The sequence below is a fragment of the Chionomys nivalis genome, chromosome 1 (assembly GCF_950005125.1).
Source record: "Chionomys nivalis chromosome 1, mChiNiv1.1, whole genome shotgun sequence".
Taxonomy (NCBI): domain Eukaryota; kingdom Metazoa; phylum Chordata; class Mammalia; order Rodentia; family Cricetidae; genus Chionomys; species Chionomys nivalis.
The window spans coordinates 139,513,930-139,537,821 of record NC_080086.1 but is presented as its reverse complement, the minus strand read 5'-3'; the positions used below and the strand labels follow the sequence as shown (position 1 = coordinate 139,537,821).

Here is a 23,892-nt window from a genome sequence, read left to right as displayed (position 1 = left end):
AAAAACAACAAAAACCCTAGAACAGTACACACACCCAATCTAAATTTAGCTGCTTGCTGACTAACTAGCTCTGATGGCCCCAAATCAGAAAGTTTACCAGGATTGTAAGTTTGAGGCCAGTCCTGCCTACACAGTGATTTCTAAAACAGTTGGGGGTACATAGCAAGAACCTGTGTTTAAAAAAAAGTTTCCCCACCCCAAAATCACAGCTACTTCCGAGGCTGCTGGGGCATGATCGGGGGCCCTTTAGGCTGTGAGGGGTTCCTCAAAGGTGCACAGCTGGCAACGAGACCAGTCTTCAGGAGACTAAAGCAAGAGGATCATGCATTTGAGGTCGTATGTGGTTATATAGCAAGACCTTGTCTCAAAATAAAATAACCAATCCACAAATAAGGATGAAAATCAGATAATTATGGGAACAAATGCCCAATGGTAGGGTACTTGCTGAGCATGTGTCAGGCCCTGAGTTCCATTCCCAGCAGAACCACAATTTAAAATACACATTCTTTATCTACCCTAATTATCTCTAGATGACTGCAATGTTTACATTACTCTTAAAGCACAACAAGGCAAATGAGAGGATTCTGCACAGAATCATATATGGAACATCTCAACTACAGTTCTACAAGTTGAAGCGCCCCTCCCTCCCTCCCTCCCTCCCTCCTTCTTTCCCTCCCTCCCTCCCTCCCTCCCTCCCTCCCTCCCTCCCTCCCTCCCTCCCTCCTGGTGATGGCGTTGAACCTCTGATCCTACTGCCTCAAACTCTTGAGTGCTAATGGGATGACAGGCGCGTGTGCCATAACCCACAGTTTATGGGATGATGGGGATTGACTCCAAACCTCACTGCATGCTAGGCAAAAGCTCTCCAACTGAGCTACAGAGCGAGACCCCACCAAGCTTGTTTTAATGTCTGCTCTCTAGTTTTAGATTTCAGTAAGGTCAATTTTAGTGTATGCTCAGAGAAAAACATCAGTTTAACCATGCAAAGTCATTCTGGATTTTTACTCATTATCTGCTTTTTAAAACCACACAAAGAACCTTTAGCAAATTAGCCACTCACACTTACCAACAGCATCAGAGAAATGCAACATAAAACTACCATGAGATTCCCCCTTTCTCCAATCAGAATGGCAGTCACTAGGAAATAAGAAATGCGAGCGAGGCTGTGTCGGCTCTGTTGGAAACGCAACCTGGCCCAGCACTGTGGAAAAGAGTATGAAGAGTTAAACAAACAAACAAAAACTTCAACCCCATTACGGCCTAGTCCCTTTTGGACACTGTAAATACTTCCAGTGAAGAATACGGGTGGCTAAAAAATAATCCAACTAATGCCTGAACCCCAGATGTTTAAGTCCCAACACAAAAACATAAGAAGCATGAAATACATCAAGGGAGCCAAACTCTTAAAAATTACTACTCACATATTAACGTCCTCTAACAAGAATAAATGAGATGAAACCCCCGAGAAGGAACTCAAAATGTTTATCACCCTATCCCACTGAAGAGACTAGGAGTAGAACAAACATCTCAGCGTAAAAGAGGCTAAATACAACACACCTATAGCCAACCTCATACAAAAGGAAGGAAAACTCAAAGTATTTCCACTAAAGTTAGGAACAAGGCAAGGGTGTCCATTTTCTCCACTCACTAAATATAGCACTTTAAGTCTTAGCTTGGACAAAAGGAAATAAATGGGACACAAATAAGAAAGGAAGTCAAAGTATCCTTATTTGAAGATGCTATGACTCTATGGAAAAAGACTACAATGGCTGTGCGTCATCAGAAGACTCTTAGCACTGATAAACACTTTTAGTAAGATATGGGTATACAAAATTAACACAAAACATCTGTAGGCTTTCTACATACCAATAACAAACATGCTAAGAGAGAAACCAGGAAAGCAATCCCATTCACACTTGTATCAAAAAGTAAAATACTGGTGGCTGAAGAGACAGTTCAGCAGTTAAGAGCACTGGTTGCTCTTCCAGAGGACCTGGGTACAACTGCCTAGAACTCCAGCTCCAGGGCATCTGATGCCCTTTTCTGGCCTCTGAAAGTATCTGTACTTATGTGTGTTACACACACACACACACACATACACACATACACAATTAAAAATGAAATATTTTTAAAGTATCTTATAGTAAATCTAAAGAATGAACTTAAAAGTCCTGTACAATTTTAGAACACCCTGTTTAAGCAGAGAGCTGGCTAGACCTGAGTGCGCAGCTGTCTTGAACCCAAGAGAGATGAAGGCAGAAGGATCAGTTGAGCCCAATTTCTTTCTTTCTTTTTTTTTTTTTTGGTTTTTCGAGACAGGGTTTCTCTGTGGTTTTGGAGCCTGTCCTGGAACTAGCTCTGTAGACCAGGCTGGTCTCGAACTCACAGAGATCCACCTGCCTCTGCCTCCCAAGTGCTGGGATTAAAGGCGTGCGCCACCACCGCCCGGCCAGAGCCCAATTTAGATAACAGTCATAAGATTACTTTCAAAAAGGGCCAGGTGGTGGTGGTGGGGCACATCTTTAATCCCAGCACTTGGGAGGCAGAGGAAGGTGGATCTCTGTGAGTTCAAAGTCAGCCTGGTCTATAGAGTGAGTTTCAGGACAGAACTGTTTCACAGAGAAACCCTGTTTCAAAAACCCAAAAAGTCATTTCTACAAAACAATAACCAAGCAAAAATCAAACAAACTAAAACCTCAGATTGCTGGTCCTTATCTGCAGATTTCTGGTTCCGATTGTGTATGAGATAGAGTTACATAATTTACATTCCTTACATCATTAGCAAGTGGAAGAACTGCGTTTAAAAACAATGCTCCATAGTCTCTGGTTGCCATGATTTATGTAAACAGCTTTTGGGAGCCTTGGCTCACACTGCTCTGTTAAGGAAAAACATGTCTACCTCTCAATCCCCAGTCAATGGTTATGCTGCTAATTCAAATATGGCAAGTAGACGGATGTAAAGAGTGTTTGAACAAACTAAAAATGTGAGGCATTTGCTCGAAACTGGTCCATCTGTCATACAGATGAATACACAATAAAAGAAATAAGAAAAAAACAGTAACTGTTTCAGGAAGTAACTCTAAGCTCACTAGCTAGGCGATCAGACTCGTCATTAGGGTTGAAAACTGAGGATATGCGGAGGAAGCACGACACGTGTGACTCAGAAGACAAAGTCACATCGCCTGCCATAAATATTTTTGAAAGAGTTGCTAATGTGGGAATTCAAGATTATGTCAGGGGCTGGGGAAATGGATGGGTGGTAGAGTACTTGCCTATTCTGAGACAATTCGAGAAAAAGAGAGTTGGCTACAAAGATAAGGTCAATGTCAAGAGTTTAGTGCACTTACATCTCTTATCTTAAAATAGGTTTTCTTCAAATTTGATGAACTGACTTTTACTCCTCAAATACTGCCCTCAGTGTCATCTCCTACTTCCTTGAAGACATGATTTCTCACAAATTAGATTTGTTTATTCTTTTTAAAGTCTCTGACCTTTGGGTTTAATTTTATCAGTACTTCCTTCTTCTCAAACTTTAACAATGTACCTCATAAACCACTTTTATTTTCAAAAGGAAACAAGGTCATAGTTCTTAAGTTCTTACTTCATTTTCAAACTTTGTTTCATCTTCAAACTTGGTTCGAGGTTGTATTCTCTGAAAAGCAAAATTATAAGACACACACACAGCACTACCGTTAAACACTTAAACCTCTGTTTCTTTCTCTTTTCCCTCCTCCCTTTACTCCTACTGAAGTCTAAAGCATATACCTTTTTCTTAAGGAACCCAACTCCTAGTTTCTGCTGATCCACGCTGAAGTTGTTTTCTGTGGTGTAGGACCTGCCTTCACATGAATACCACTTGAGTCACTCCACCTGATTGAAATGAATCATACTAAACACACATACAATGTAAAATCCTGGTACCCGAGAAGTAGGCTGTCTCAGTCACCTTTCCCACTGACGTGACAAAACACCATGACCAAGGCAACTTACAAAAGGAAAGCATTTAACTTAGAGGCCATGGTTCAAAAGGGTTAGAGTCCATGGCCATCACCAAGGAACACAAGAGAAGAGCAGGCAGGCAGGTGTGGCTGGAGCAATAATTGCGAGCTTACATCTGACCCACAAGCACAAAAAAGAGCTAACAGGAAATGATGTCGGTTTTTGAAACTTCTAAGCCCATCCCAAGTGACACACTTTCTCTAACATGGCCATTCCTAATTTTTCCCAAATAGTTCCACCAACTGGGACCAAACATTCAAACATATGAGCCTATGGGAGCCATGCTCATTCAAACCACTAACTAAGTTGGCATGGACTTCTTTGTGGGGTGACCCTTCTTCCACTCAGTACTTATTGGCTGGAGGAGTGGAAGGACCTCCGGCAACACTGGTCCTTCCGCTCCTCCAGCCAATAGCCGCTGAGAGACCACGCCAATGGGCTGGTATCTCAGCAGCTATTGGCTGGAGGTGTGGAAGGACCTCCCGCAACAAGTACTCCTACTCTTGACTGGGTCTTTACCCTACTGTATGGCAAGCCACCTACCTGGTGGTCCCTCAAGGCTTCCCTGGTGTAGTAATACGAGCGGCGGGACTGCGTTCCTAGCACCCGGCTGCCCACATGGCTAGCTTATGCCCCGAAATAATTACACAGAAACTGTATTCTTTTAATCACTGCCTGGCCCATTAGTTCCAGCCTCTTATTGGCTAGCTCTTATGTATTGATCTAACCCATTTCTAATATTCTGTGTAGTACCACGAGCTGGCTTACCAGGAAAGATCTTAACCTGCGTCTGTCTGGAGTGGGAGAATCATGGCGACTCCCGACTCGGTTTCTTTCTCCCAGCATTCTGTTCTGTTTACTCCACCCACCTAAGGGCTGGCCTATAAATGGGCCAAGGCAGTTTCTTTATTAAATGAAAGTAACTCCTCCATCACCCTGGGGTCCTGGTAGTCCCACCTGGGCTCTTGTCTTACTAATGGGGTTCTTGCCTTTCCTTTCTTAGTTCTTGCTTCATAAGTAGCTTGGAAAACTAAGGACCTGAAAGCAAAGGAGATCATGGTGACAACGTTTGGTATATCCAGTTACAAACGTCCTTCTTAATTTTCATCATGTGCCAATCTACCTGGAAGACACATCTATCTAAACCGCTAATCTCTAAACCTCTGTTATTACTAGGACAATACTTGATCCTTTTCACTATCCCTACTTCTGCTGAACTATCAGATTTCAGTTTATTTTCCAGGATAAAACCAAATCGAGGCCTGTAAGGACACCACGAGGGACTAGAGGTCAGGCATGTCTCTATAAATAATAGATTTGCTGGGCAGTCATATACGAGTAAACTGTCAGAAAATGCCAACTTTATACAGCTTTCATTTGCATCACAGAGAAAGGGAACTTCCTAAATGTGGAGGAATGGGGGGAGGGTTTTGTTCTAAGGGTGGCCAACACTGGGCCTGGGGTGCAGCTAAGAAATAGAATGCTTTCCTCAAATATTGAATCCCCAGTGCTGAGAACAGCAACAATAGCACACACACACACACACACACACACACACACACACCCGTAAAAACAACACTTAAAACTTAAGGGCTGAGAGCAAGTGAGGTATCAAAGGAAGTGTGTTGTGCACACAGAAGACATGAGGAAGAAGAGTCAATTTCCAGGTTGGGGTACACAGTTCCGAGCAGAGCATGTACCTAGACATGTGTAAGATCTTGGGCTCAATCTCTGTACCAAACAAAATAGCACCTAAACCCCCAAACCAAAACCAAACAAACCAAGGAAATCCTTCTATGCAGGGTTTTCATTTTCATTATAGAAAAACAAGCCTAGCTTCCTAAATAAATGTGGAGGAAAGATGAGGTGAGGGTTTTGTTCTAAGGGCAGCCAACACTGGGCTGGGGTGCAGCTCAGAAGTAGAATGCTTTCCTAGTACAGTAAATCACCAGTGCTGAGAACAGCAACACACACACACACACACCACTTCAAAATGCAAAAAAGCATAAAATAAACAAAAAACTAATTGAGAAAATAGGCTAATGTCTTTATAATTCAATTAAAAAATATATACACTGAGAGAAGGTCAAAAGGGTATACCCAGAGAGTAAGCGGGCCTCCTAGGAGGCTACTCCCTTTCTGTGGGAAAAACTGTGAGGAAAAGCTGCTTAAGGACAAACATTTGGGCAAGACGGTAAGGAACTGGGAGCTCCCACCTCACCGCCAGCAGACGCGCAGCCTGAAGAAAACTGTAGCTGCCTCAATAAAGCTTTTACCTTGGCTCTCTTGGCAGCATTTCATTCTTTTCCTGCATTTTAGTTGGTTGTCTTTCCCAGCAGATAAAAAGAGCCACTGATTGGCATGTTCCATCAAGGACCATGAAAATGACAAGTCTGACCTAGAACTGTCCATGGGGGACTGCAGAGGAGGCTGGAACCCAGTTCAGGCACATCTTGAGCCAACCACGTATACACTGGTGCAGGTGAAGCTGAAGGTCTGGAAAAGGCATGGCTAGTCACACTCTCCCAGAAGGATGGGTGCATATGCCTCCTCTGCCTAAAGAACAGCCTCTTTGTACCTTCCTCTAGTGGTCACCTTGCTTTTGCTTCAGACACAGAACATTAGTCTGACTGGATTTCCACCCTAAAGCCACAAAGGACCCCTCAGCCTGTAACAGTACCCTTCTTTCCCTGACGTGGAAAACAACCCCAAGCTTAGAGAGAGAACTTTCCGAGTTACAGTTTGCTCAGGTGTAGAGAGGACAGGCAACCTGTGTAAGGGCACACCACTTACGAAGTCCTGAGCTGTTGGACCCAATGTTCCCAGGCTCCTGGGCTCCACAAGGGTATCCAGGGGTAATGCCCAAGCAAGGGAAAAGATACTATATACCCACTTACAAAACCACTTTGCTCCTAATCTATCTTTATTCTTTTTTCTCTTTCTTTTTCTCTTTCTTTTTCTTTCTTTTTCTCTTTCTTTCTTTCTTTCTTTCTTTCTTTCTTTCTTTCTTTCTTTCTTTCTTTCTTTCTTTCTTTCTTTCTTTCTAACCATAAAGACAAACACAGTTTGCTAACTCTGAGCAAATATTAAAACTAAAGCAGGAGACCAAGCAAATGTGTATGTGGCAGCAGGATGCTTTTGGCCAACCATACTCAGTCTTCTCTCTGTTGGAGCAGTCTCTCTGTTGGCTGATTCTGAGCAGCATTGACCAAAGAATGGTCGTCCAGAGCTAAAGACACAGGCCCCTGCTCTGGGAAGATGTCTGAATTGGAAAGAAAGACTTACTGTTGGGGACTGATGACATTGCTAGTGTCGTGAAGCCTCGCTGCCTGAGTTCCACCCCTGGGTCCCAGGTAAAGCTAGGAGGGAACTGATTCCACGGAGGTGTCCTCTGACCTCACACATGGGCTGTGGCATGTGTGCATGGACATATATACACATACAACAATAAAAATTAATAAAAGATTTACTCCCATTAGGCACAGTCTGTTAGATGATCCTTTAGCAAACATCTCGAGCAGAAAGGTGTTGAACCTAAAGCATGCATATTGTCAATTTCTGCAGCCCCATGGCTCCATGACAACATAACTCCAAGACCAGCACTCAATCTGCTTGCTTCGAGTCTTCCAGGTTCCTTGATCTTATCAGAGTGTTTGGGGCATAGTAATTATGAGTATTATAAATTTAAAAATGGCCTTGGAAGGCTGAGGCAGGGCTATTCTGTGTTCCAGGCATGTCTAAGCCACATAGCAAGACCCTGGACAGCCACTATTTCATTTTCAGCTGGAAAACACTTATGACTTGACGGGAATGTGACAAAGACAGAAGACCCAACTGACAGAGCTCTCAGTGGTCAACTGGGAACAATATCAGCAGCAAGTAAAGGAGTACTGAATTTTAACTCCAAATATAAGATAGCTATCTATGAGCCTGTGTGATGTACACATAAGTGAGGACAGATGAATTTCTGGTATGGAATCACCCCAAGATCAACAGATATTTTACTCCCAAGAATGGGAACTGTAACTCTGCACTCCAAACACATACTTCTCAGACTAACGTCTTTCCCAAGGGCATGTCATCAGGAGGAGATGGAAAATAACTCAATATGGAGAAAGCTGATAAGCACACCTCAACCAGAGACAGCTACAGGTTACAAGTTAGGCTGACAGCAGGCACCCTTGCTGCGTGGTAACAGTAACACTTCATAGGTCACCCACTGAAAAACTTACAACCCTAGTCAGGAGAAAACCCCCTGATAAAATCTCACCAAGAACGGTCCACAAAATATCTAACCACAACAACCTGAAACCGTGCAGGACAAAAACAAGTAAAGTCTGAGAAAGTGCCCCAGTCAAGAAGAGATAAGGAACGAACTCAGGGTGTAGCTGGGAGTGTGTGTGTGCAGAGGCCTTGGGTTTAATCTCAGGACCAGAGTGGGGTAAGATAAGGAGTCACGATGACTAAGTGCACTGTGGTACTCAAGAGGGACTTCTGGAACAGAGGACATTAGTAAAAGTGAAGAAAATCTGAGAAAACGAAACAAAAACCAACCATGGGCACTTAATAATGTGTCAATATTTGTTCACTAACTGTATTAAATGAATCATACTAACCATTAATAACCAGGGAAAACTGGTATGTGATATAGGAGGGCACTTGTAAATGAGAATACTATTGTAAATCTATATTGTTCTAAAATAAAATGCACAGAGAAGTGTTTGATAATGACAAATTAATCAGTAATCTTAAGAGACTGTAGGTGTGAAAAAGAGAAATCTAGAGCATTCCTGTGATCCTACCTGAGGCAAAACTGCAAATTCAAGGCAAGGCTAAACAATTTAGAAAGACCCTGTCTCAGAAGGATGCAGCCCGGATGAGGGCTTGGGGTGTACTAACGAAGTAGGTATGCTTGTTGAGTAGGTGGAAAGCCCTGCAGTTTCTACCCTGTATAGAGTGTACATATGTTGAAATCTCCATCAATGAGTAGGGGTAGATGTTAATATAGATGCAGGGAGCACACATAAGGATAATTAAATTTGCAAAGTAGTAGCCCACATTGCTAAATGGCTGCCTTATATCTCTGAGTACTTCCAGTGTGCCTTCGAATTGGTTTTCTCTAGATATCTAGGTTGCTATGTTACTGGACATTTCCACCACGGTATGTGCCAGCAACTCCCTAATGTCTTTCAATTAAAAATGCCCTGGCCAACAGGATGGTTCATGCATGTATGTAATCCTGTACTCAGGAGGCTCAGGCAAGAGGATCACCATGAGTTCAGAAGATAACAACGGTTGTCATTTTTCCCCCCTAGCCCATCTTGGTTAGGTAATTATATATTATCTGTGACCAGAACAGCGATATTCAATGGATATTCCTGAGTTTCTACAAATTTTATGAAGGAAGGGTATAGAGGTAGGCACACCAGACCCCTAAACCATGGCTATTATAAAAAGAACCAGAGCTTGAATCCATATTTCAGGTCATTCAAATACCCACCTAAGTTTATAAAAGCAAAATAATTTCTTCTCACATTTCCTACTGAAATGCAATTCGCTTGCCTTATTACAGCATATTACTAGAATGGCACACATTACAGCTAATTTAAATCGATGCACTCTATGTACATGCAAAGATGTACCGATCTGTATGGTACAAACAAGCTAAGTTAGCATTTTTGATGGGCCTTCATTATTTTCACAATGACTGCAAACCCTCCCTTGAGGTTGTGAAGAACCAGTCCATAGGTTAAGTACATACGGAAAGATAGTGACATCCACTTATAAATTCTAAATTATCAATTTTGAATATGGAGCAAAATAAAGCCATTTAAGTTCTTTACACAGGCAGTAAAACTTCTGACACAAAATGTTTGCAACCAGCGATATACAAAGAAAATAAGCTTTAATAACACACGAGTAGCCTAAAATACTGTTTAGAATAGTAATAGATTGTCAACTTTATATTCTGGTTCCGGATGTTCACTTGTACTCCAATAAAGAAATCACACTCATCACGCTAAAGTCAACAAGTACCATCAAACCAAAAACCCCAAACGAAACATATCCAACTTGGGAACAACAAACTACTTTCTAATGTACCTCAAATGGAATTCTTGAGACCATTTTTTTCACGAAGCTGTAAATAATTCTTGAAAGAACATTTTAAAGGAGTCACGCAGGTGCTTTGGAGGACGGATACAAGAACACTTCTTGGAGAATTGGACAAGGAAGAACATCCAAATACTGGAGCTATTTCAATATCTCACTGGTTGGCTGGCATTTCTAAAAACACCGAAGATGCTGTTTTCATAACATAACTCAAAGGCAGCCTGGATGCAAAGATTAAAAAAAAAAAGAAAGAAAGAAAAGGAAAGGGAAGGGAAGGGAAGGGAAGGGAAGGGAAGGGAAGGAAAGGAAAGGAAAGGAAAGGAAAGGAAAGGAAAGGAAAGGAAAGGAAAGGAAGGAAAGAAAAAACGACTCCTGGACAGGAGTCTGAATCGGATTAGCTGCACCTCTTGGAGGCGGGGGCCGATTAGAGATTAGCTCCGGAGAAACGGGTTTTGCGGCTAGAGGCGGTTATCGCGGAGCGTCTATTCGTCCTATTCTCTCAGACAGACACCGTCAAGCATCAGCACGCGTGCAGCCTGCCCTCGCAGGGCCGCCCTCGGCCCACGCCGCTGCGATTGCCCGCGTGCTTGCCGCTCGCTGCACCCGCACTCACCATCTCGATGATCTTGGTCTTGCGGCCCGTCTTTCTCTTCAAGGTGAATATGTACTGGGCCAGCACCACGCCCGCCACCACCGCGCACACACTGGCGCTCGCCACCGCGCCCACCCGCGCCACGGCCGCGCGGTCCATGAGCAGGCCCGCGTGCGCGCGGCGCGACAGCCCGAAGACCGGCGGCTCCGAGCCCAGGGGCGCGGCACCACGCCGCACACCAACCCGGAGCTCCGCCCCGCGCGGTGGAGACTGAGGAGGCCCCGCCCAGGAGAGGCGTGGGGCGGGGCAGTGGGGCGGGGACAACGTGCCCCGACCCCGGAACCCCGCCCCTACCGCAGGAACGGGACTTCCTCTGACCCGGATGCCAGAGCAGCGCTGGTGAAGACCCGGAAGGAAACCTCTGTAATTCGCGGCTTTGAAACAAGTAACATATATATAGAATCCCAGAGCTCCGGCCCCTAGGTTGTTCCTCTGATACACAGTAAGACCGTCCAAGAAATACAGGCGAGCACTGCGCCAGTGAAAGAGACTTCAACCAGTGCCCACTCAAAAATTGTGCCCGGACTCTGCCAACATGGACTACGACGCCCAGCAACCTCTGCGGCGCCGTGTCGGCTTGCGCTACTTGGCTTCCTGGGTTGAAAGGCCAGGGTTTAGGTTTTTGGGGTATTCTGTGTGCTACAATTTTCCCTTCTCAGTCCAATCCTACCCAGCAGTGTAGCAGCCAGACTTGCAGTTGTTCTCACTTGCCTAGTGCTTTTAAAGGGGTTGATATCGTTTCCTCTGCTTCTCTCGGAATGGGTATTAAGGGAGTGCAAGAGAAAATTTTCAGGGTAGTCGGTCCAATTCTGTTGAGATTGCTGCTGCTGTTTGATCAGGCTTTCTGCCTGATGTGTGCAACCTAAGGAAGCCAAGAATTAATAACTGTGGAGGAGAAAGAATTCTTTTTTTTTCTCTAGGGTTTATTAGCTCGTCTAAAAGCAAATCGACATAAGACATATTAACCAGAGTAAAACAATTTATGTATTGTACAAATGGCAGTACTACAGAATTATGAGACTCAAGCTGGTTATGGTGCATCATGCTTCTAATATCTGCACCTAGCATACTAAGGCAGGATGATTGCTGCCAACACAATGGCCAACTAACAATGGCCATGGCCCATGACCCTGGCTCTAACAAACAACAACAACAAAAATCTCAAAGTAACCAAAAGATTGAGGCTAACATATACCATCCTGGGATAATGAAAGACATATGTATTATATTTGACAATTGTAGAGTGAGGTGGAAATGCACGGCGACTAAAGGTTGCCTTCTGCAGATGAAAAAATTTCCAGGGGCTCTGGGTCTGACCTAAGTGATAGGGTGCATATCAAGCCCTGAGTTCGCAGTTATGTTTGGGATAGCTTTTATACATGCACTAATGAAAATTTCCAAATGTATATATTTCACATCACATTTCTTCTGTACAAAGATTGCTTAAAGTTGTAAAAAATTTGTATTAATTGCTCTTCTGTGCTGTGATAAAACAGCGTGACCAAAGCAGCTTAAAGAAGAAAGAGTTGGCATATGATTCCAGAGGACTAGAGTCCATAGCAGTGCTGACAGCAGGTGGCAGCAGGTGGCTGGCACGGCTGCAGGAGGAGAAAGCTGACAACACACATCTCAATTCCAAGCGCAAAGCAAAAGGAGTGCCACCACAAGTGGTGCAGAGACTCCAAACTCTCAAAGCACGCTTCCAGAGACATGCTTCCTCCAATGAAGATGCATCCCCGAAACCTCCCCAAACAGCATCACTAACTGGGAACCACATGTTCAAACATCTGAGCCTAGGGGGATCACTCTCACTCAAATAACTACAGAATTTAAGGGAAATTAAAAGGCTTTTCCTACTTGATCAGCTCTCAGTATCTTTCACATCAAAATAATTATTGTACCAAAGTGGCATGTTTTCTTTTTTTTTGAGTTTTATAAAGAAATTTATTATAAATACAACATGTTATGGGCATAAGTTATATGTTTATATTATGTAAATATATTAGTATAAAAATAAGTTATAAACGAATTTAGCATAAACATATTTTATGGTAAAAGAAATGGCAGTTTGTAAAGCTATATGATGACAATTTTATTCTTATTTAGAAACGTTTTAGAATATTTCCAAGAAATTAAAATGTACTGGGATATAAGTTCTATGTATCCTATTATTCAATGATTTACTAAATATTTCCAATATGAAGGAATAATACAAATAAATTATGACAAAACATAGGTACCCATTTTTGTAATTTTCTTTTTATTATTATTGTTAAAAATTTCCACCTCCTCCCCTCCTCCAATTTCCCTCCCTCATACCCCCACTTCCCCTTCCCCTCCCTTTCCAGTCCTAAGAGCAGTCAGGGTTCCCTGCCCTGTGGGAAGTCCAAGGTCCTTCCCCCTCCATCCAGGTCTAGGAAGGTGAGCATCCAAGCAGACTAGGCTCCCACAAAGCCAGAACAAGTGGCATGTTTTCTTACGGCATCATCTGATCTTCTTTAACCCTATCTTGAGGTGAGGTGGCTTGAATCTCATCATAGTTAAAGCTAAGGATTACATTTTATCTGTGTCATGTGTTCTTCTCTGTCCCATCCCTGGGGCCACTGCAAAATATTCGTAAAGGGAAATACATAGAAAGATAATCCCAAAAGGTGGTTCAGGACCTGACATCTAATGAAAACTCCTGTGTAAATGGCACTTTTTATCCTGACTGCCTGGTCCCAAATAAGCACACAGAAGCTTATTAATTACAAAATGCTCAGCCAATAATTCAGGCTTATTACTAACTAGCTCTTACATGTTAACCCATATTCCTTATTTACACTGTGCCTTGTAGTGGTATTTTAAAGATGGAAAATATTCAGAGAATCTGGATACAGTATGTTATTGTGTTGTCTTCGAATTGTTTGATGGCTGAGGAAGGAGTAACAGCTGCTAAATTGATTTTAAATTGATTTTAAATGCTGCTGAATCAATCCAACATATATATTTTGAAAATGCCTTGGCTTCAAAATTTAAGTCAAAAGATATGTTACTTTGGAGAAGAGGTTTTGCTTTTGTTTCCACAGGAAATGAGAGGCTCTGAATTTATTCTGGTTTAAGAAAAATCAGGTTTGATCATGGAAAGACTCCTGAAAAATCTCTGGTAGGAGTAGATGGCCCATGTGATCCAACGTTTCAGAGAACCTCTGTTGAAGTTTCCTCTGAGTTTTACATTCAGAACAGCCTCAAGACTGCTGGCTGAGGTGATCAAACCTCTCAGAATATTCCAGTTAGGACTTGACCATAATCCTAAATTTTCCTTAGGTTCCCATAAGATTATCAGCACCCCCAAATAGCAGGAAGTAGCCTGGAAAACTATACCCACATTCCCCAAAAATGGGTTGTGAATGTTTGTCTTTATTTAGAGTGTTAGTTACAAGTTGTTATGGATAACGGTCAGGAAGAAATCTAAACAAAGGAGATTAGATTCAGAGCTTTTGTTTTGGGAAAAAAAAAGGGAAATGCTGTGGGACAATGGTCTTGTACCCTTGTACAGGATTTGTCACTTGTATAGGTTTAATAAAATGCTGTTTGACCAGTAGCCAGGCAAGAAGTATAGGTGGGGTGACCAGAATAGGAGAATTCTGGGAAGAGAAAAGGCTCAGTCTGCAGTCATCACCCAGCCACAGAGGAAGCAAGATGAGAATGCCCCACTGATAGAAGGTACCAAGCTATGTGGTTAACACAGACAAGAATGGTTAATGTGAAATGTAAGAGTTAGTTAATAAGAAAGCCTGAGCTAGTAGGGCAACCATTTTATAATCAATGTAGGCCTCTGTGTGTTTCTTTGGGACTGAACAACTGTAGAACTGGGTGGGACAGAAACTTCTGCCAACATTTATTAGCATGGCTCCCTCTGCATCTGCCCTTCTTCATCCCATCATTCTGTTTGACTATCCTGCCCAAATTTATCCTGTTCAGCTATTGGCCAGTCAGCTTGATTATTAAACCAATCATAGTGACATATATTCATGCAGCATACAGAAGTATTATTCCACATCATTCATGTCTGTAATTAAACATTGACTGCACAGGTGCCTGCTTTACTTACTTTTATATCACTATGATGAAAGGCTGCAACCAAGGCAATTTATCAAAGAAAGTATTTAATCTGGTTTGCAGTTTCAGGGTATTAGTGTTCTTGATGGCAGGTGAAGGAACAGCTGAGAGCTCACATCTTACTCTACAACCAGAGGCAGAACAAGAGAGCACCCAGAATCACATGAGTCTTTTGATACCTCAAAGCCCACCCCTAGAGACACACCTCTTCCAACAAGACCCATGTCCTAATCCCTCCAAAACAATTCCCCCAACCAGGGACCAAGTATTCAAATATATGCAAATATTTGGGAGCAACCTCTTTCAAATCACCATAATGCCCTTTCCACATTTGTTTTGTGTAAGTGGAGATTGCTCTTTCACTTCTGGCTGCCCAGACCTGAATAATCACACAGAAACTATATTAATTACAGCACTTCTTGGCCAACAGCTTAAACAAATTCCTAGCTAGCTAGCTCTTTTATCTTAACCCATTTCTATTATTTTGTATTGCCATGAGGCTGTGGCCTACCAGTAAGGTTCCATCTGGCATCTTTCTCCTTGGACAACTACATGGTATCTCTTTGACTCTGTCTACTCTTTCTCTATATCTCTATTCAGATTGTCTGCCTGGCTTTACTAAGCTGTTGGCTGAAACAGCTTCTTTATTAACCAATGAAAATAAAACATATTCACAGCGTACAGAGTGGAATCTCACATCAGTTTGTGACCATATTTCTCTGATGTAATGCTTTTTGAAGAAATATAAGCATAACATGTAAAATTCTATGAGCATGTTTGAGTAAAGGGTACAAGAAATTCCAAACTACCTTGATGAATGCCATGCGTATCTTAAACATCCTCTGTCAGTGACATCTGCTACAACTGACAGAATTTGTCCAAGCAGATTTCATACTATGACTAAAGTAGGATGAAACTGCCAATAGTTCCCTTCTTTATTTCATAGGCCACGGCAGTTTTGATTAATTGTGCTTGTTGTCAGACCAAAATTCATAGTATTGTGGTACTATGAATGAAAATGACCCCTATAGACACAAAGGGAGTAGCAATATTTGAAAGGATTAGGACACATGATCTTGTTGGAGTAGGTGTGGATTTGCTCGAGGGTGTCACTAGGAGTGGGCTTTGAGAATTCCAAAGCTCGAACCAGGCCCATGGTAATTCTTGTCTCATCTCAGGTTTTAGAGGATACAGTCTGGGATTTCCCATATAGTATAATGTTAGCAATAGGTTTGTTGTATATAACTTTCATGATGTTGAGATATGTTTCTCCTGCTCTCAGTTTTCTCAAGACTTTTATTATGAAGAAATATTGATCTTTGTTGAAGTCCTATTTTCATCACCTGTGATGTGACCTTCAGTCTATTTATGCATTGAATTACACTTAATGATTTACAAATATGTATGCCTTGTATTCTTGAAAAAAGATTAACTTGGTCACAGTACATGATCTTCTTACTTAATGTGTTCTTGAATTTGCTTTGCAAGAATTTTATTGAGAATTTTTGCATCTGTGTTCATCTTGGAAGTTGCTCTATCATTTTCTTTTCTTGTCATCTTGGTGACATGGTAATGCTGTCTTTGTAGAATGTGTTTGGCAGTGTTCAAGAAACTTTAAAATGACCCCCACCCCAGTTCCTTCAAAGAGACACTGGACATTCAAGAATGTATAGATCTGGCTCTATTCATTTGTTTAGTTTCTGTTAGTTGTTTTTTTCTAGTGATTTCTGGTTTTATCACACAATGATATAATCAAATACAAGACAGTACTTTGATTCTTTTGCATTTGGTTAATGATCTTGTGACCTATGGTGTGGTTAGAGTTCCATGCTGGTCGTTGATGTGGGTCATAGATGTCATTGGTAGGTGGGACTGTTGCTTGCCTCCTTTGGAAGTTTGCAGGCACCTTCTGGGTTTGAAAGTTTTCCTTAAAAAAATTAACTATTATTTTGATGGGTTTTCTTTATTTATGGATTGCAGTTTTTCTCTTGAAACTTGCACTACACCTTTACTGTCCTGTCTGCTTTGTGTTTTAACTATGAGATGCCACTTATTTTTTTCTCTGTTTTGTCTTTGCTGTGTTCTGTGTGCTTCCTGTAATTGTGTGGGTGAGTCTTTTCTTAGTTCGGGACAGTTCTCTCTATGATCTCCTTGAAGGTCCTGTATTTGCCATTGACTTGGGATTCTTCTCCCTCACCTTCACATAGAATTTAAAGGTTTTATTTCTCCATGGTGTCCCACATAAACAATATTACCTAGGCATGTACAGCTCCACAACTCACTATCTGCTGATTACATCACCTCAAGTCTGTGCCTCTGTAAGAAAGATTACTTTTCTTAAAGAGTGTTTGGAGGTGGTGACATTTTCTTAATTTTAGCAAAGTGTTGTTAATTTCTAGGTGAGGTCCCAAAGCCACTGTAAAGTAGGAATGGAGGCTATCAGGAATATTTTGGAAGCAGAAAGGATACCTTGGAGAATCGAAATGTTTTTTCTACTTTTATAAATAATATATTATTATTTTTACTTTTGTTTTGTTCTCAAGGACTGGGATCAGCTAATGTACACAGACATGTAGGGCCTTGGGAGAATAGCTCACACACAGGAATCCCAGAGCTCAGCTGTTCCTACTGCATGTTTTCCTAGAATTAGGGAAGTTCACTTTCCCATTTGATGGTTGCACTTTCTGACAACCTCAAGGACAGGATTGCCCTCTACAGATGACATGATAATCATGGGTCTAGAGGGAGATGAGCTGATGACTTTTCTTCTTTATAACTACTTCGTAGGGCCTCATTCTACATGGATGCTTATCAAAGGCCCGGCCAGGTGAGGGGTTTGTTTTTCTATTCATTAATAGTGAGAGCTATAAGTAGGTGGTGAATGAATTAAGAGTTTCTGTAATAAAATACTAGAGAATTCTCTGCTTAAAATTTTACTTTTGAGCCTTACTGTATCAATAGCAAACACAACAGATTCTTATAGACATAAAATATCAGTGTAATGATTTGTAAAAGAACATAGATTCCGCTTACTACGATCTCTGATTGTAATGTATGTGACAGGAGAAGGTGGGGCTGCTGGAAAGAGGACAGGGTTTAGCAGAAGTTCAGAAAGCAAGAACAGGAAAGGCTAGTAGGGTGAAGATGCTCAATAAATATTATATATTGAAAATAAATGTCATGAAACTCATCCCTTTTTACAATGATTGTACATTAGTACATATGTAAAAAGTAGCCCCAAATAGAATATTTTAGTAAGTGTATCTGACTATAGATTCTCCTGAGTGTGAGCTTTAATAATTTTAAGAACATGGTTCCATATAGATTATGTGTTAGTTGACAGCGTGTTAGTTTTCCATCCCTGTCATAAAACTCCCGAAATGACTTCGAGGGTGAAAAACAAAGGACACACATTTATTTGTTTGCAGAAGTACATTTATAATATTAAGTTACATTTAAATTATAAGATACATTTAAATTGTATTTTGTATTTTCTCATTTTACTACTTTTCTCAAGTCAACTGACTATGCATTCATATATAAGTTAAAAATACACAACAAATATTAACTAAGACAGTGTTTATCTGTTCTCTTCAATTTGCATATACTTTCTTAGGAAAGTTTCAACTTACGGCCTAGTGAAACATAAGATATTCTTAATATCATATAAGTTTCCAGACAGAAACCTGCAGACGACTTAGTCTTTGGATCTAGTCAATTTAACAGCCATTGCTTCTCTACTATTATAAATGTTTTTGGGTATACTTTGTATTTTAATACTTACACTAAATATTACAACTTAAACTAATGTAAAAGCCTCCAACAGTGAAATTTCTTTTCAAATAAAACAAATGATTTTTTTCTCAGTTTATATATATGTTAGCAACTCATTTTGTATCTATGGTAGCTATGGTCATTTTTGTCCAAGTCTCAACTACAGTGAGCTCCAGAGAAAAATGCCACTTGATAAATCAGAAGATGTGTCATTTTTGTATGTAATAAACACTTACAAAGCAATGGATATGAAGTAGAGAGGTTAAAGTGCATACCTTTGGGATAAGAAATGAGCATCTTAGATTACTTTTTAACCTTATATTATTATGGATATTATATATTAATAATTATGGATGTATAATTAATAACAAATTATTACATGTATATAGTTTGTCCATTTGCAATTTTAAAAATCATTTGGGCTACAGTTTTTAGAATTTGGAGACCAAGTCTTGAATTAGTATTACTGTGCTTTTATATATTTATTTATTTAAGATTTATTTTATTTTGCATATACATATGTTTTGCCTACATGTATTTTATGTACACCACTTTCATGCCTGGACAGGAGGGCAATGGATTCCCTTGAATTAGAGTTATAGATGGCCATGAACAACAATGGATTTTTTGGGAATCATACCCAGGTCTTTTCAAGAGCAAGATGTACTCATTAACACTGAACAATATCTCCACCTTGATCCTGGAGCTTAAAAAAATATCCCAGAACACCACTACTGTGGATGTATGTTGGTGAGGGAAACAGACTCTGGCAATTAAGGTGGTTCTATTCCTTTACTAGATCAAGCTATTTAAGAGCCGAACTCACATAAACATAAAGCTTAGTTTATGGTCTCATTCATAGTGTCATTTTAGAGAGCTCTCAGCCACTAACTTCTGCATAATTTCTAGACGTACATGCATCTATGCATTTGTGTACGTGGACTTACTTATATTAGTGAACTTGAAAATACAAAGGAACTCTTTTCTGAGTCAGTGTTTTCTATTTCTCTATCACAAAGCCAATTTTAAAGTACCGAATTAGATTAATTTGATAAAATAATGACCCTGGTCATCAGGCCAAATAACTAACATAGGCCCTAAAGGTAAGACTTTTGAGTGAAGTAATAAAAGCTGTCTGGGTGCTGATGACCATGTTAACACTGGGGACCTTGATTTCCACTGCATGGGACGGAATCTTTTTTAAAAACAGAAATTCCAGAAAGATCACTATATGGTCATTTTCTACAAGTTCATGCTTGTCACACTGTGTTGAGAATAGTGTTTGTCTTAGTGGCACATGTTCTCTCCCGTTGAGGGCTCCTAGCTCCACATCTTCGGTTGTGAATGCAGAAGAGAGGAAAGTAAAACAGTCATTGCCAGGATAGTGGTGGTGGGGAGCAATAGAGGAGACTAGCAGGGTACCAATGGGAAGTGGGGAAAGTGAAGCTCAGTAAGTGGAAGGTAAATACAGAAGAAAGAGGGAGGTAGGTAAGATAGCAGTGCAGGTGACTGAAAATTCATAAGTAGTCATACTTTTAACTATTTACATCTTCCTTCAAAACAGAAAAGAAAAATAACATTTGTTTTCATAGCTGGGAGTTAGTTCTTTAAACCTAAAATGCAGTCTCATAAAAATGATGGAGAAGGAACTAAACTTAGAGACATTTAGGACCATTTACAATCATAATTAATGGTTTTTCAATTAATAGGGTGTGAAAAGTGCAATAATGACCTCGATCTGTATTGTTGTTGTCTTTAATACCAGATCCCGAGGAAGATTCCATGAAAAAGAATAAATTGAGATAGACATTTTTACTGATTAAAATAGTGGGGTTATCATGAATTATCACTGTGATTCTATTAGGATTATGGGTCAAAACATGGATAGTTGCAAAATATAGCATATTAAAATAATGTAACATGAGACTGACTCACCTCACGCTTTTGGATTTCTTTTGTGAATACTTTCCATGTCAATGTAAGTTTTACTCGGTTGTAAACATGTGACTAATATTCTGTGTTCATCACTACCATTTTAGTTGTTAACTCTAAAACGAGGCAATGTAAATCAATAGGATTGGATGTCTAAGGCATGACCCCTAGGTGAGTAGCAGGCCCACAAAGTGTGCATTCTGTATAGTATATGACTGTAAATGCCTTTATCATCTCTATTATGCTATATACACAGGTAGATACATGGAGAAGTACATAGAAATGTGGGCTATGATATCCAGACTGGAACATCAAAAGTTAAAGAGACGGGTTAATCAAGAATAAGTAGGTAAAATAAAATGATGATATAGAAACACTGACCAGTGAATCACAAGTCTGATGTATACTCTATTATTTTTCCCAGGTATATAAAATATGCTTCTACTATGGTGTTAAGATGAGTATACTTTCCACGTATGTCCTCGTTAAAGAATGTCCTTAATTTCCAAGCTTCACTTGGAGTCCTAGCCAACATTTTTCTCCTTTTTTTCTACACTTTCATAATTCTAGGTCACAGACCTAAGCCCACGGACGTGATCTCCTGTCAACTGACCTTCATCCACATAGTGCTTCTCATCACCGGAACCAATATTTGGCTTTGGGACATATTTGAGTCACTGAATTTTGAGAATGACTTCAAATGTAAGACAACTTTTTACATAAGCAGGGTGATGAGAGCTCTCTCCATCTGCATCACCTGCCTCCTGAGTGTGTTCCAGGCTGTCACTATCAGTCCCAGTTCCTCTTTGTTGGCAAAATTTAAATATAAACTAAAAAAATACATGATCTACGCTTTCTTATTTATCTGGTCTTTTAACTTGTTATTCAGTAGCCACCATATCTTCTATATTGGTGCTTTTACCAATGTGAGTGAAACAAACCAGATGAAGATCACTAAATCCTGCTCCCTCTTCCCCATGAACTACATCATCAAGGGATTCATTTTAACAGTGGCAACCACCAGGGATGTATTTCTCATAGGAGTTATGCTGACCACAAGTGCATATATGGTGACTATCTTGTTCAGACATCAGAGGCAATGCCAACACCTTCACAGCCTCAGCTACCCGAGAGCATCTCCTGAGAAAAGGGCCACCCAGACCATCTTGCTGCTGGTGGTTTCCTTTGTTGTCACGTACTGGGTGGACTTTATCATCTCATCCACTGCAGTCCTGTTATGGATGTACGACCCAGTCATCCCGAGTGTCCAGAAGTTTATGATGAATGTCTATCCCACAATTAATCCTCTGATACAAATCAGTTTTGATAACAGAATAACAAATATGCTCAAAAACATTCAGTCTGTGTACCACCATATTTTTAGAAAAGGATAATTTATTTTTTAACAAAATAATTTATTTATTTTTATTTATATTTATGAGTATTTTGTCAGCATGTATGTATGTGTGAATTCCTGATATCCACAGACAAAAGGTCATCCCCCCCATCCCCGAACTGGACATACAAATGGGTGTAAGGTATCATATTGGTGCAGTTGCAATTATATTTTTTCAAAATACATATTCTTAAACTGTTTAATAGTTCAAGTAGCAAATCAAGATTCTTCATACATTTAAATAAATTTTGTGTTATTACACATGCTCATTCTTGTGACGTTTCTGCTGCCAAGTGCTCTAGAGCCCTTTAAGTTCACTGTATACAGTAAGTTGAAATTTCCACAGGAATTCTCTTATCTTTCCTTTTTACTTTATATCATAAATGTTCCCTTGATGCTGAGGTTACTCAAAGAAAGCTCCTTGCTGATGCTGACTTTTTACGTTTTTCTTTCGAAAGGATTTTAATCTACTCTCAGTCATCAAAAATTAGTTTAAATATCCTATTTAAACTTTAATTCTTTTTCTTAAGTATAGTTTCTCTGGTTCCAGAAAATTTTGTGAATTTAAATTTTCTCTTTTTTACCACAGTTATTTAATGAGCTTTATATGAAAATTCCATGTGCTTGTGTATTTGCACTTCATCAATTCTTACTGACGTATTAGTCGTAAAATGAAAATTGTTTATATACATGATATACAGTGTGTTTTTTTGTGTATGTTTGCATGTGTGTGTGCACAGATGAAGGATGAAGGATGTGTGTGCATGTGTACATGCAGGCCAAGAGGCAACATTTTCTGTTTTTCTTCACAATCCACTCACTTTGGTTTTGATAATGTCTCTCAGTGACCTGGGGATTGCCAAATAGGACAAAATGATATCCCAGGTATTTTCCTGTGTCTGCTTCTCCAACTCTGGGATTCCAAATATGCAACACCACACTCCACTTAATTTTCTTTCTTTCTTTCTTTCTTTCTTTCTTTCTTTCTTTCTTTCTTTCTTTCTTTCTTTCTTTTAAGATTTATTTATTATGTACACAGTATTCAGCCTCCATGCCTGCAGGCCAGAAGAGGGCACCAGATCTCATTACAGATGGTTGTGAGCCACCATGTGGTTGCTGGGAATTGAACTCAGGACCTCCGGAAGACCAGTCAGTGCTCTTAACCTCTGAACCATCTCTCCAGCCCTTAATTTTTTTTTCTTTTACTGATAATAGTTCTGTTTTACACAGTATATTCTGAATAGAGTTTCTCTTCCCTGTACTTAGTTCCAGGAAAGCTGAACTTTGGCAGTGAAGGAAACCATAGTAAACAGAGAGCTGGTGAAGATGTCATTGTATGAGGGACCATATCACAGCCCCAGAAAGCAGCAGAACTTGGTCGCTTCAGCCACATGGTTCTGACTTAAGATGAAGGTTAGAAGAAAGAGGCTATGAAATCTCCCTCTGTGACTGAGGAAAGCTGCTGGCTGAGGTTAGGCACAGGGGTGTCACTGCTTGGAGGCCTAGAGAGGTCACTGTGTGAAGCTGTGAAAGTCAAAGCTGGATTGCCTCAGAGATCCCAGGCTGTTGGAGATGACAGAGCCATGTGATACCTGCTGAGGAAAGCTGCTAACAGGGAGTGGAACCAGCCCAAGTGAGAGAAATGTGTTGTGTTTTTGATCTTAGCCATTCTGACCGTTCTGGTGCAAGATGGTAGCTCAGAGTCATTTTGATTTGCCTTTCCCTGATGATTAAGGATGTTGACCAATTCCTTAAATGTCTTTCAGCCATTTGAGACTTTTCTGTTGAGAATTCTCTGTTGAGATCTGTACTGTCATGCCACCTCCTGCGGAGTCTGCGTGATCTCTCACAATGGCACAAGCTTCAAGGAAGAGTGCCTGCAGAGAAGGTGTGTGTGTGCTGTGCTTCCTGCATAGGAGCCCTTGCA

At 40.5% G+C, this 23,892-nt stretch overlaps 1 protein-coding gene and 1 pseudogene across 3 annotated transcripts in view; one reads left to right on the top strand and one right to left on the bottom strand.

Annotated features, from left to right (window-relative positions):
• The window catches only part of Nt5c3a (5'-nucleotidase, cytosolic IIIA), a 38,277-nt gene extending 27,320 nt beyond the window's left edge, over positions 1-10,957 (bottom strand). The window contains exon 1 of one of the 3 annotated variants that reach the window (XM_057788062.1): positions 10,724-10,957. In XM_057788062.1, the coding sequence (XP_057644045.1) occupies positions 10,724-10,861 (138 nt within the window). In that variant the 5' untranslated portion in view covers positions 10,862-10,957. Of the gene's footprint in view, positions 1-10,101; positions 10,121-10,723 lie in introns of those variants that run through there. The other 2 variants (XM_057788074.1, XM_057788082.1) reach the window with 2 other exon arrangements.
• Positions 10,958-21,015: 10,058 nt separating this feature from the next.
• Positions 21,016-21,963, top strand: LOC130875480 (vomeronasal type-1 receptor 90-like; annotated as a pseudogene).
• Positions 21,964-23,892: the final 1,929 nt, after the last annotated feature.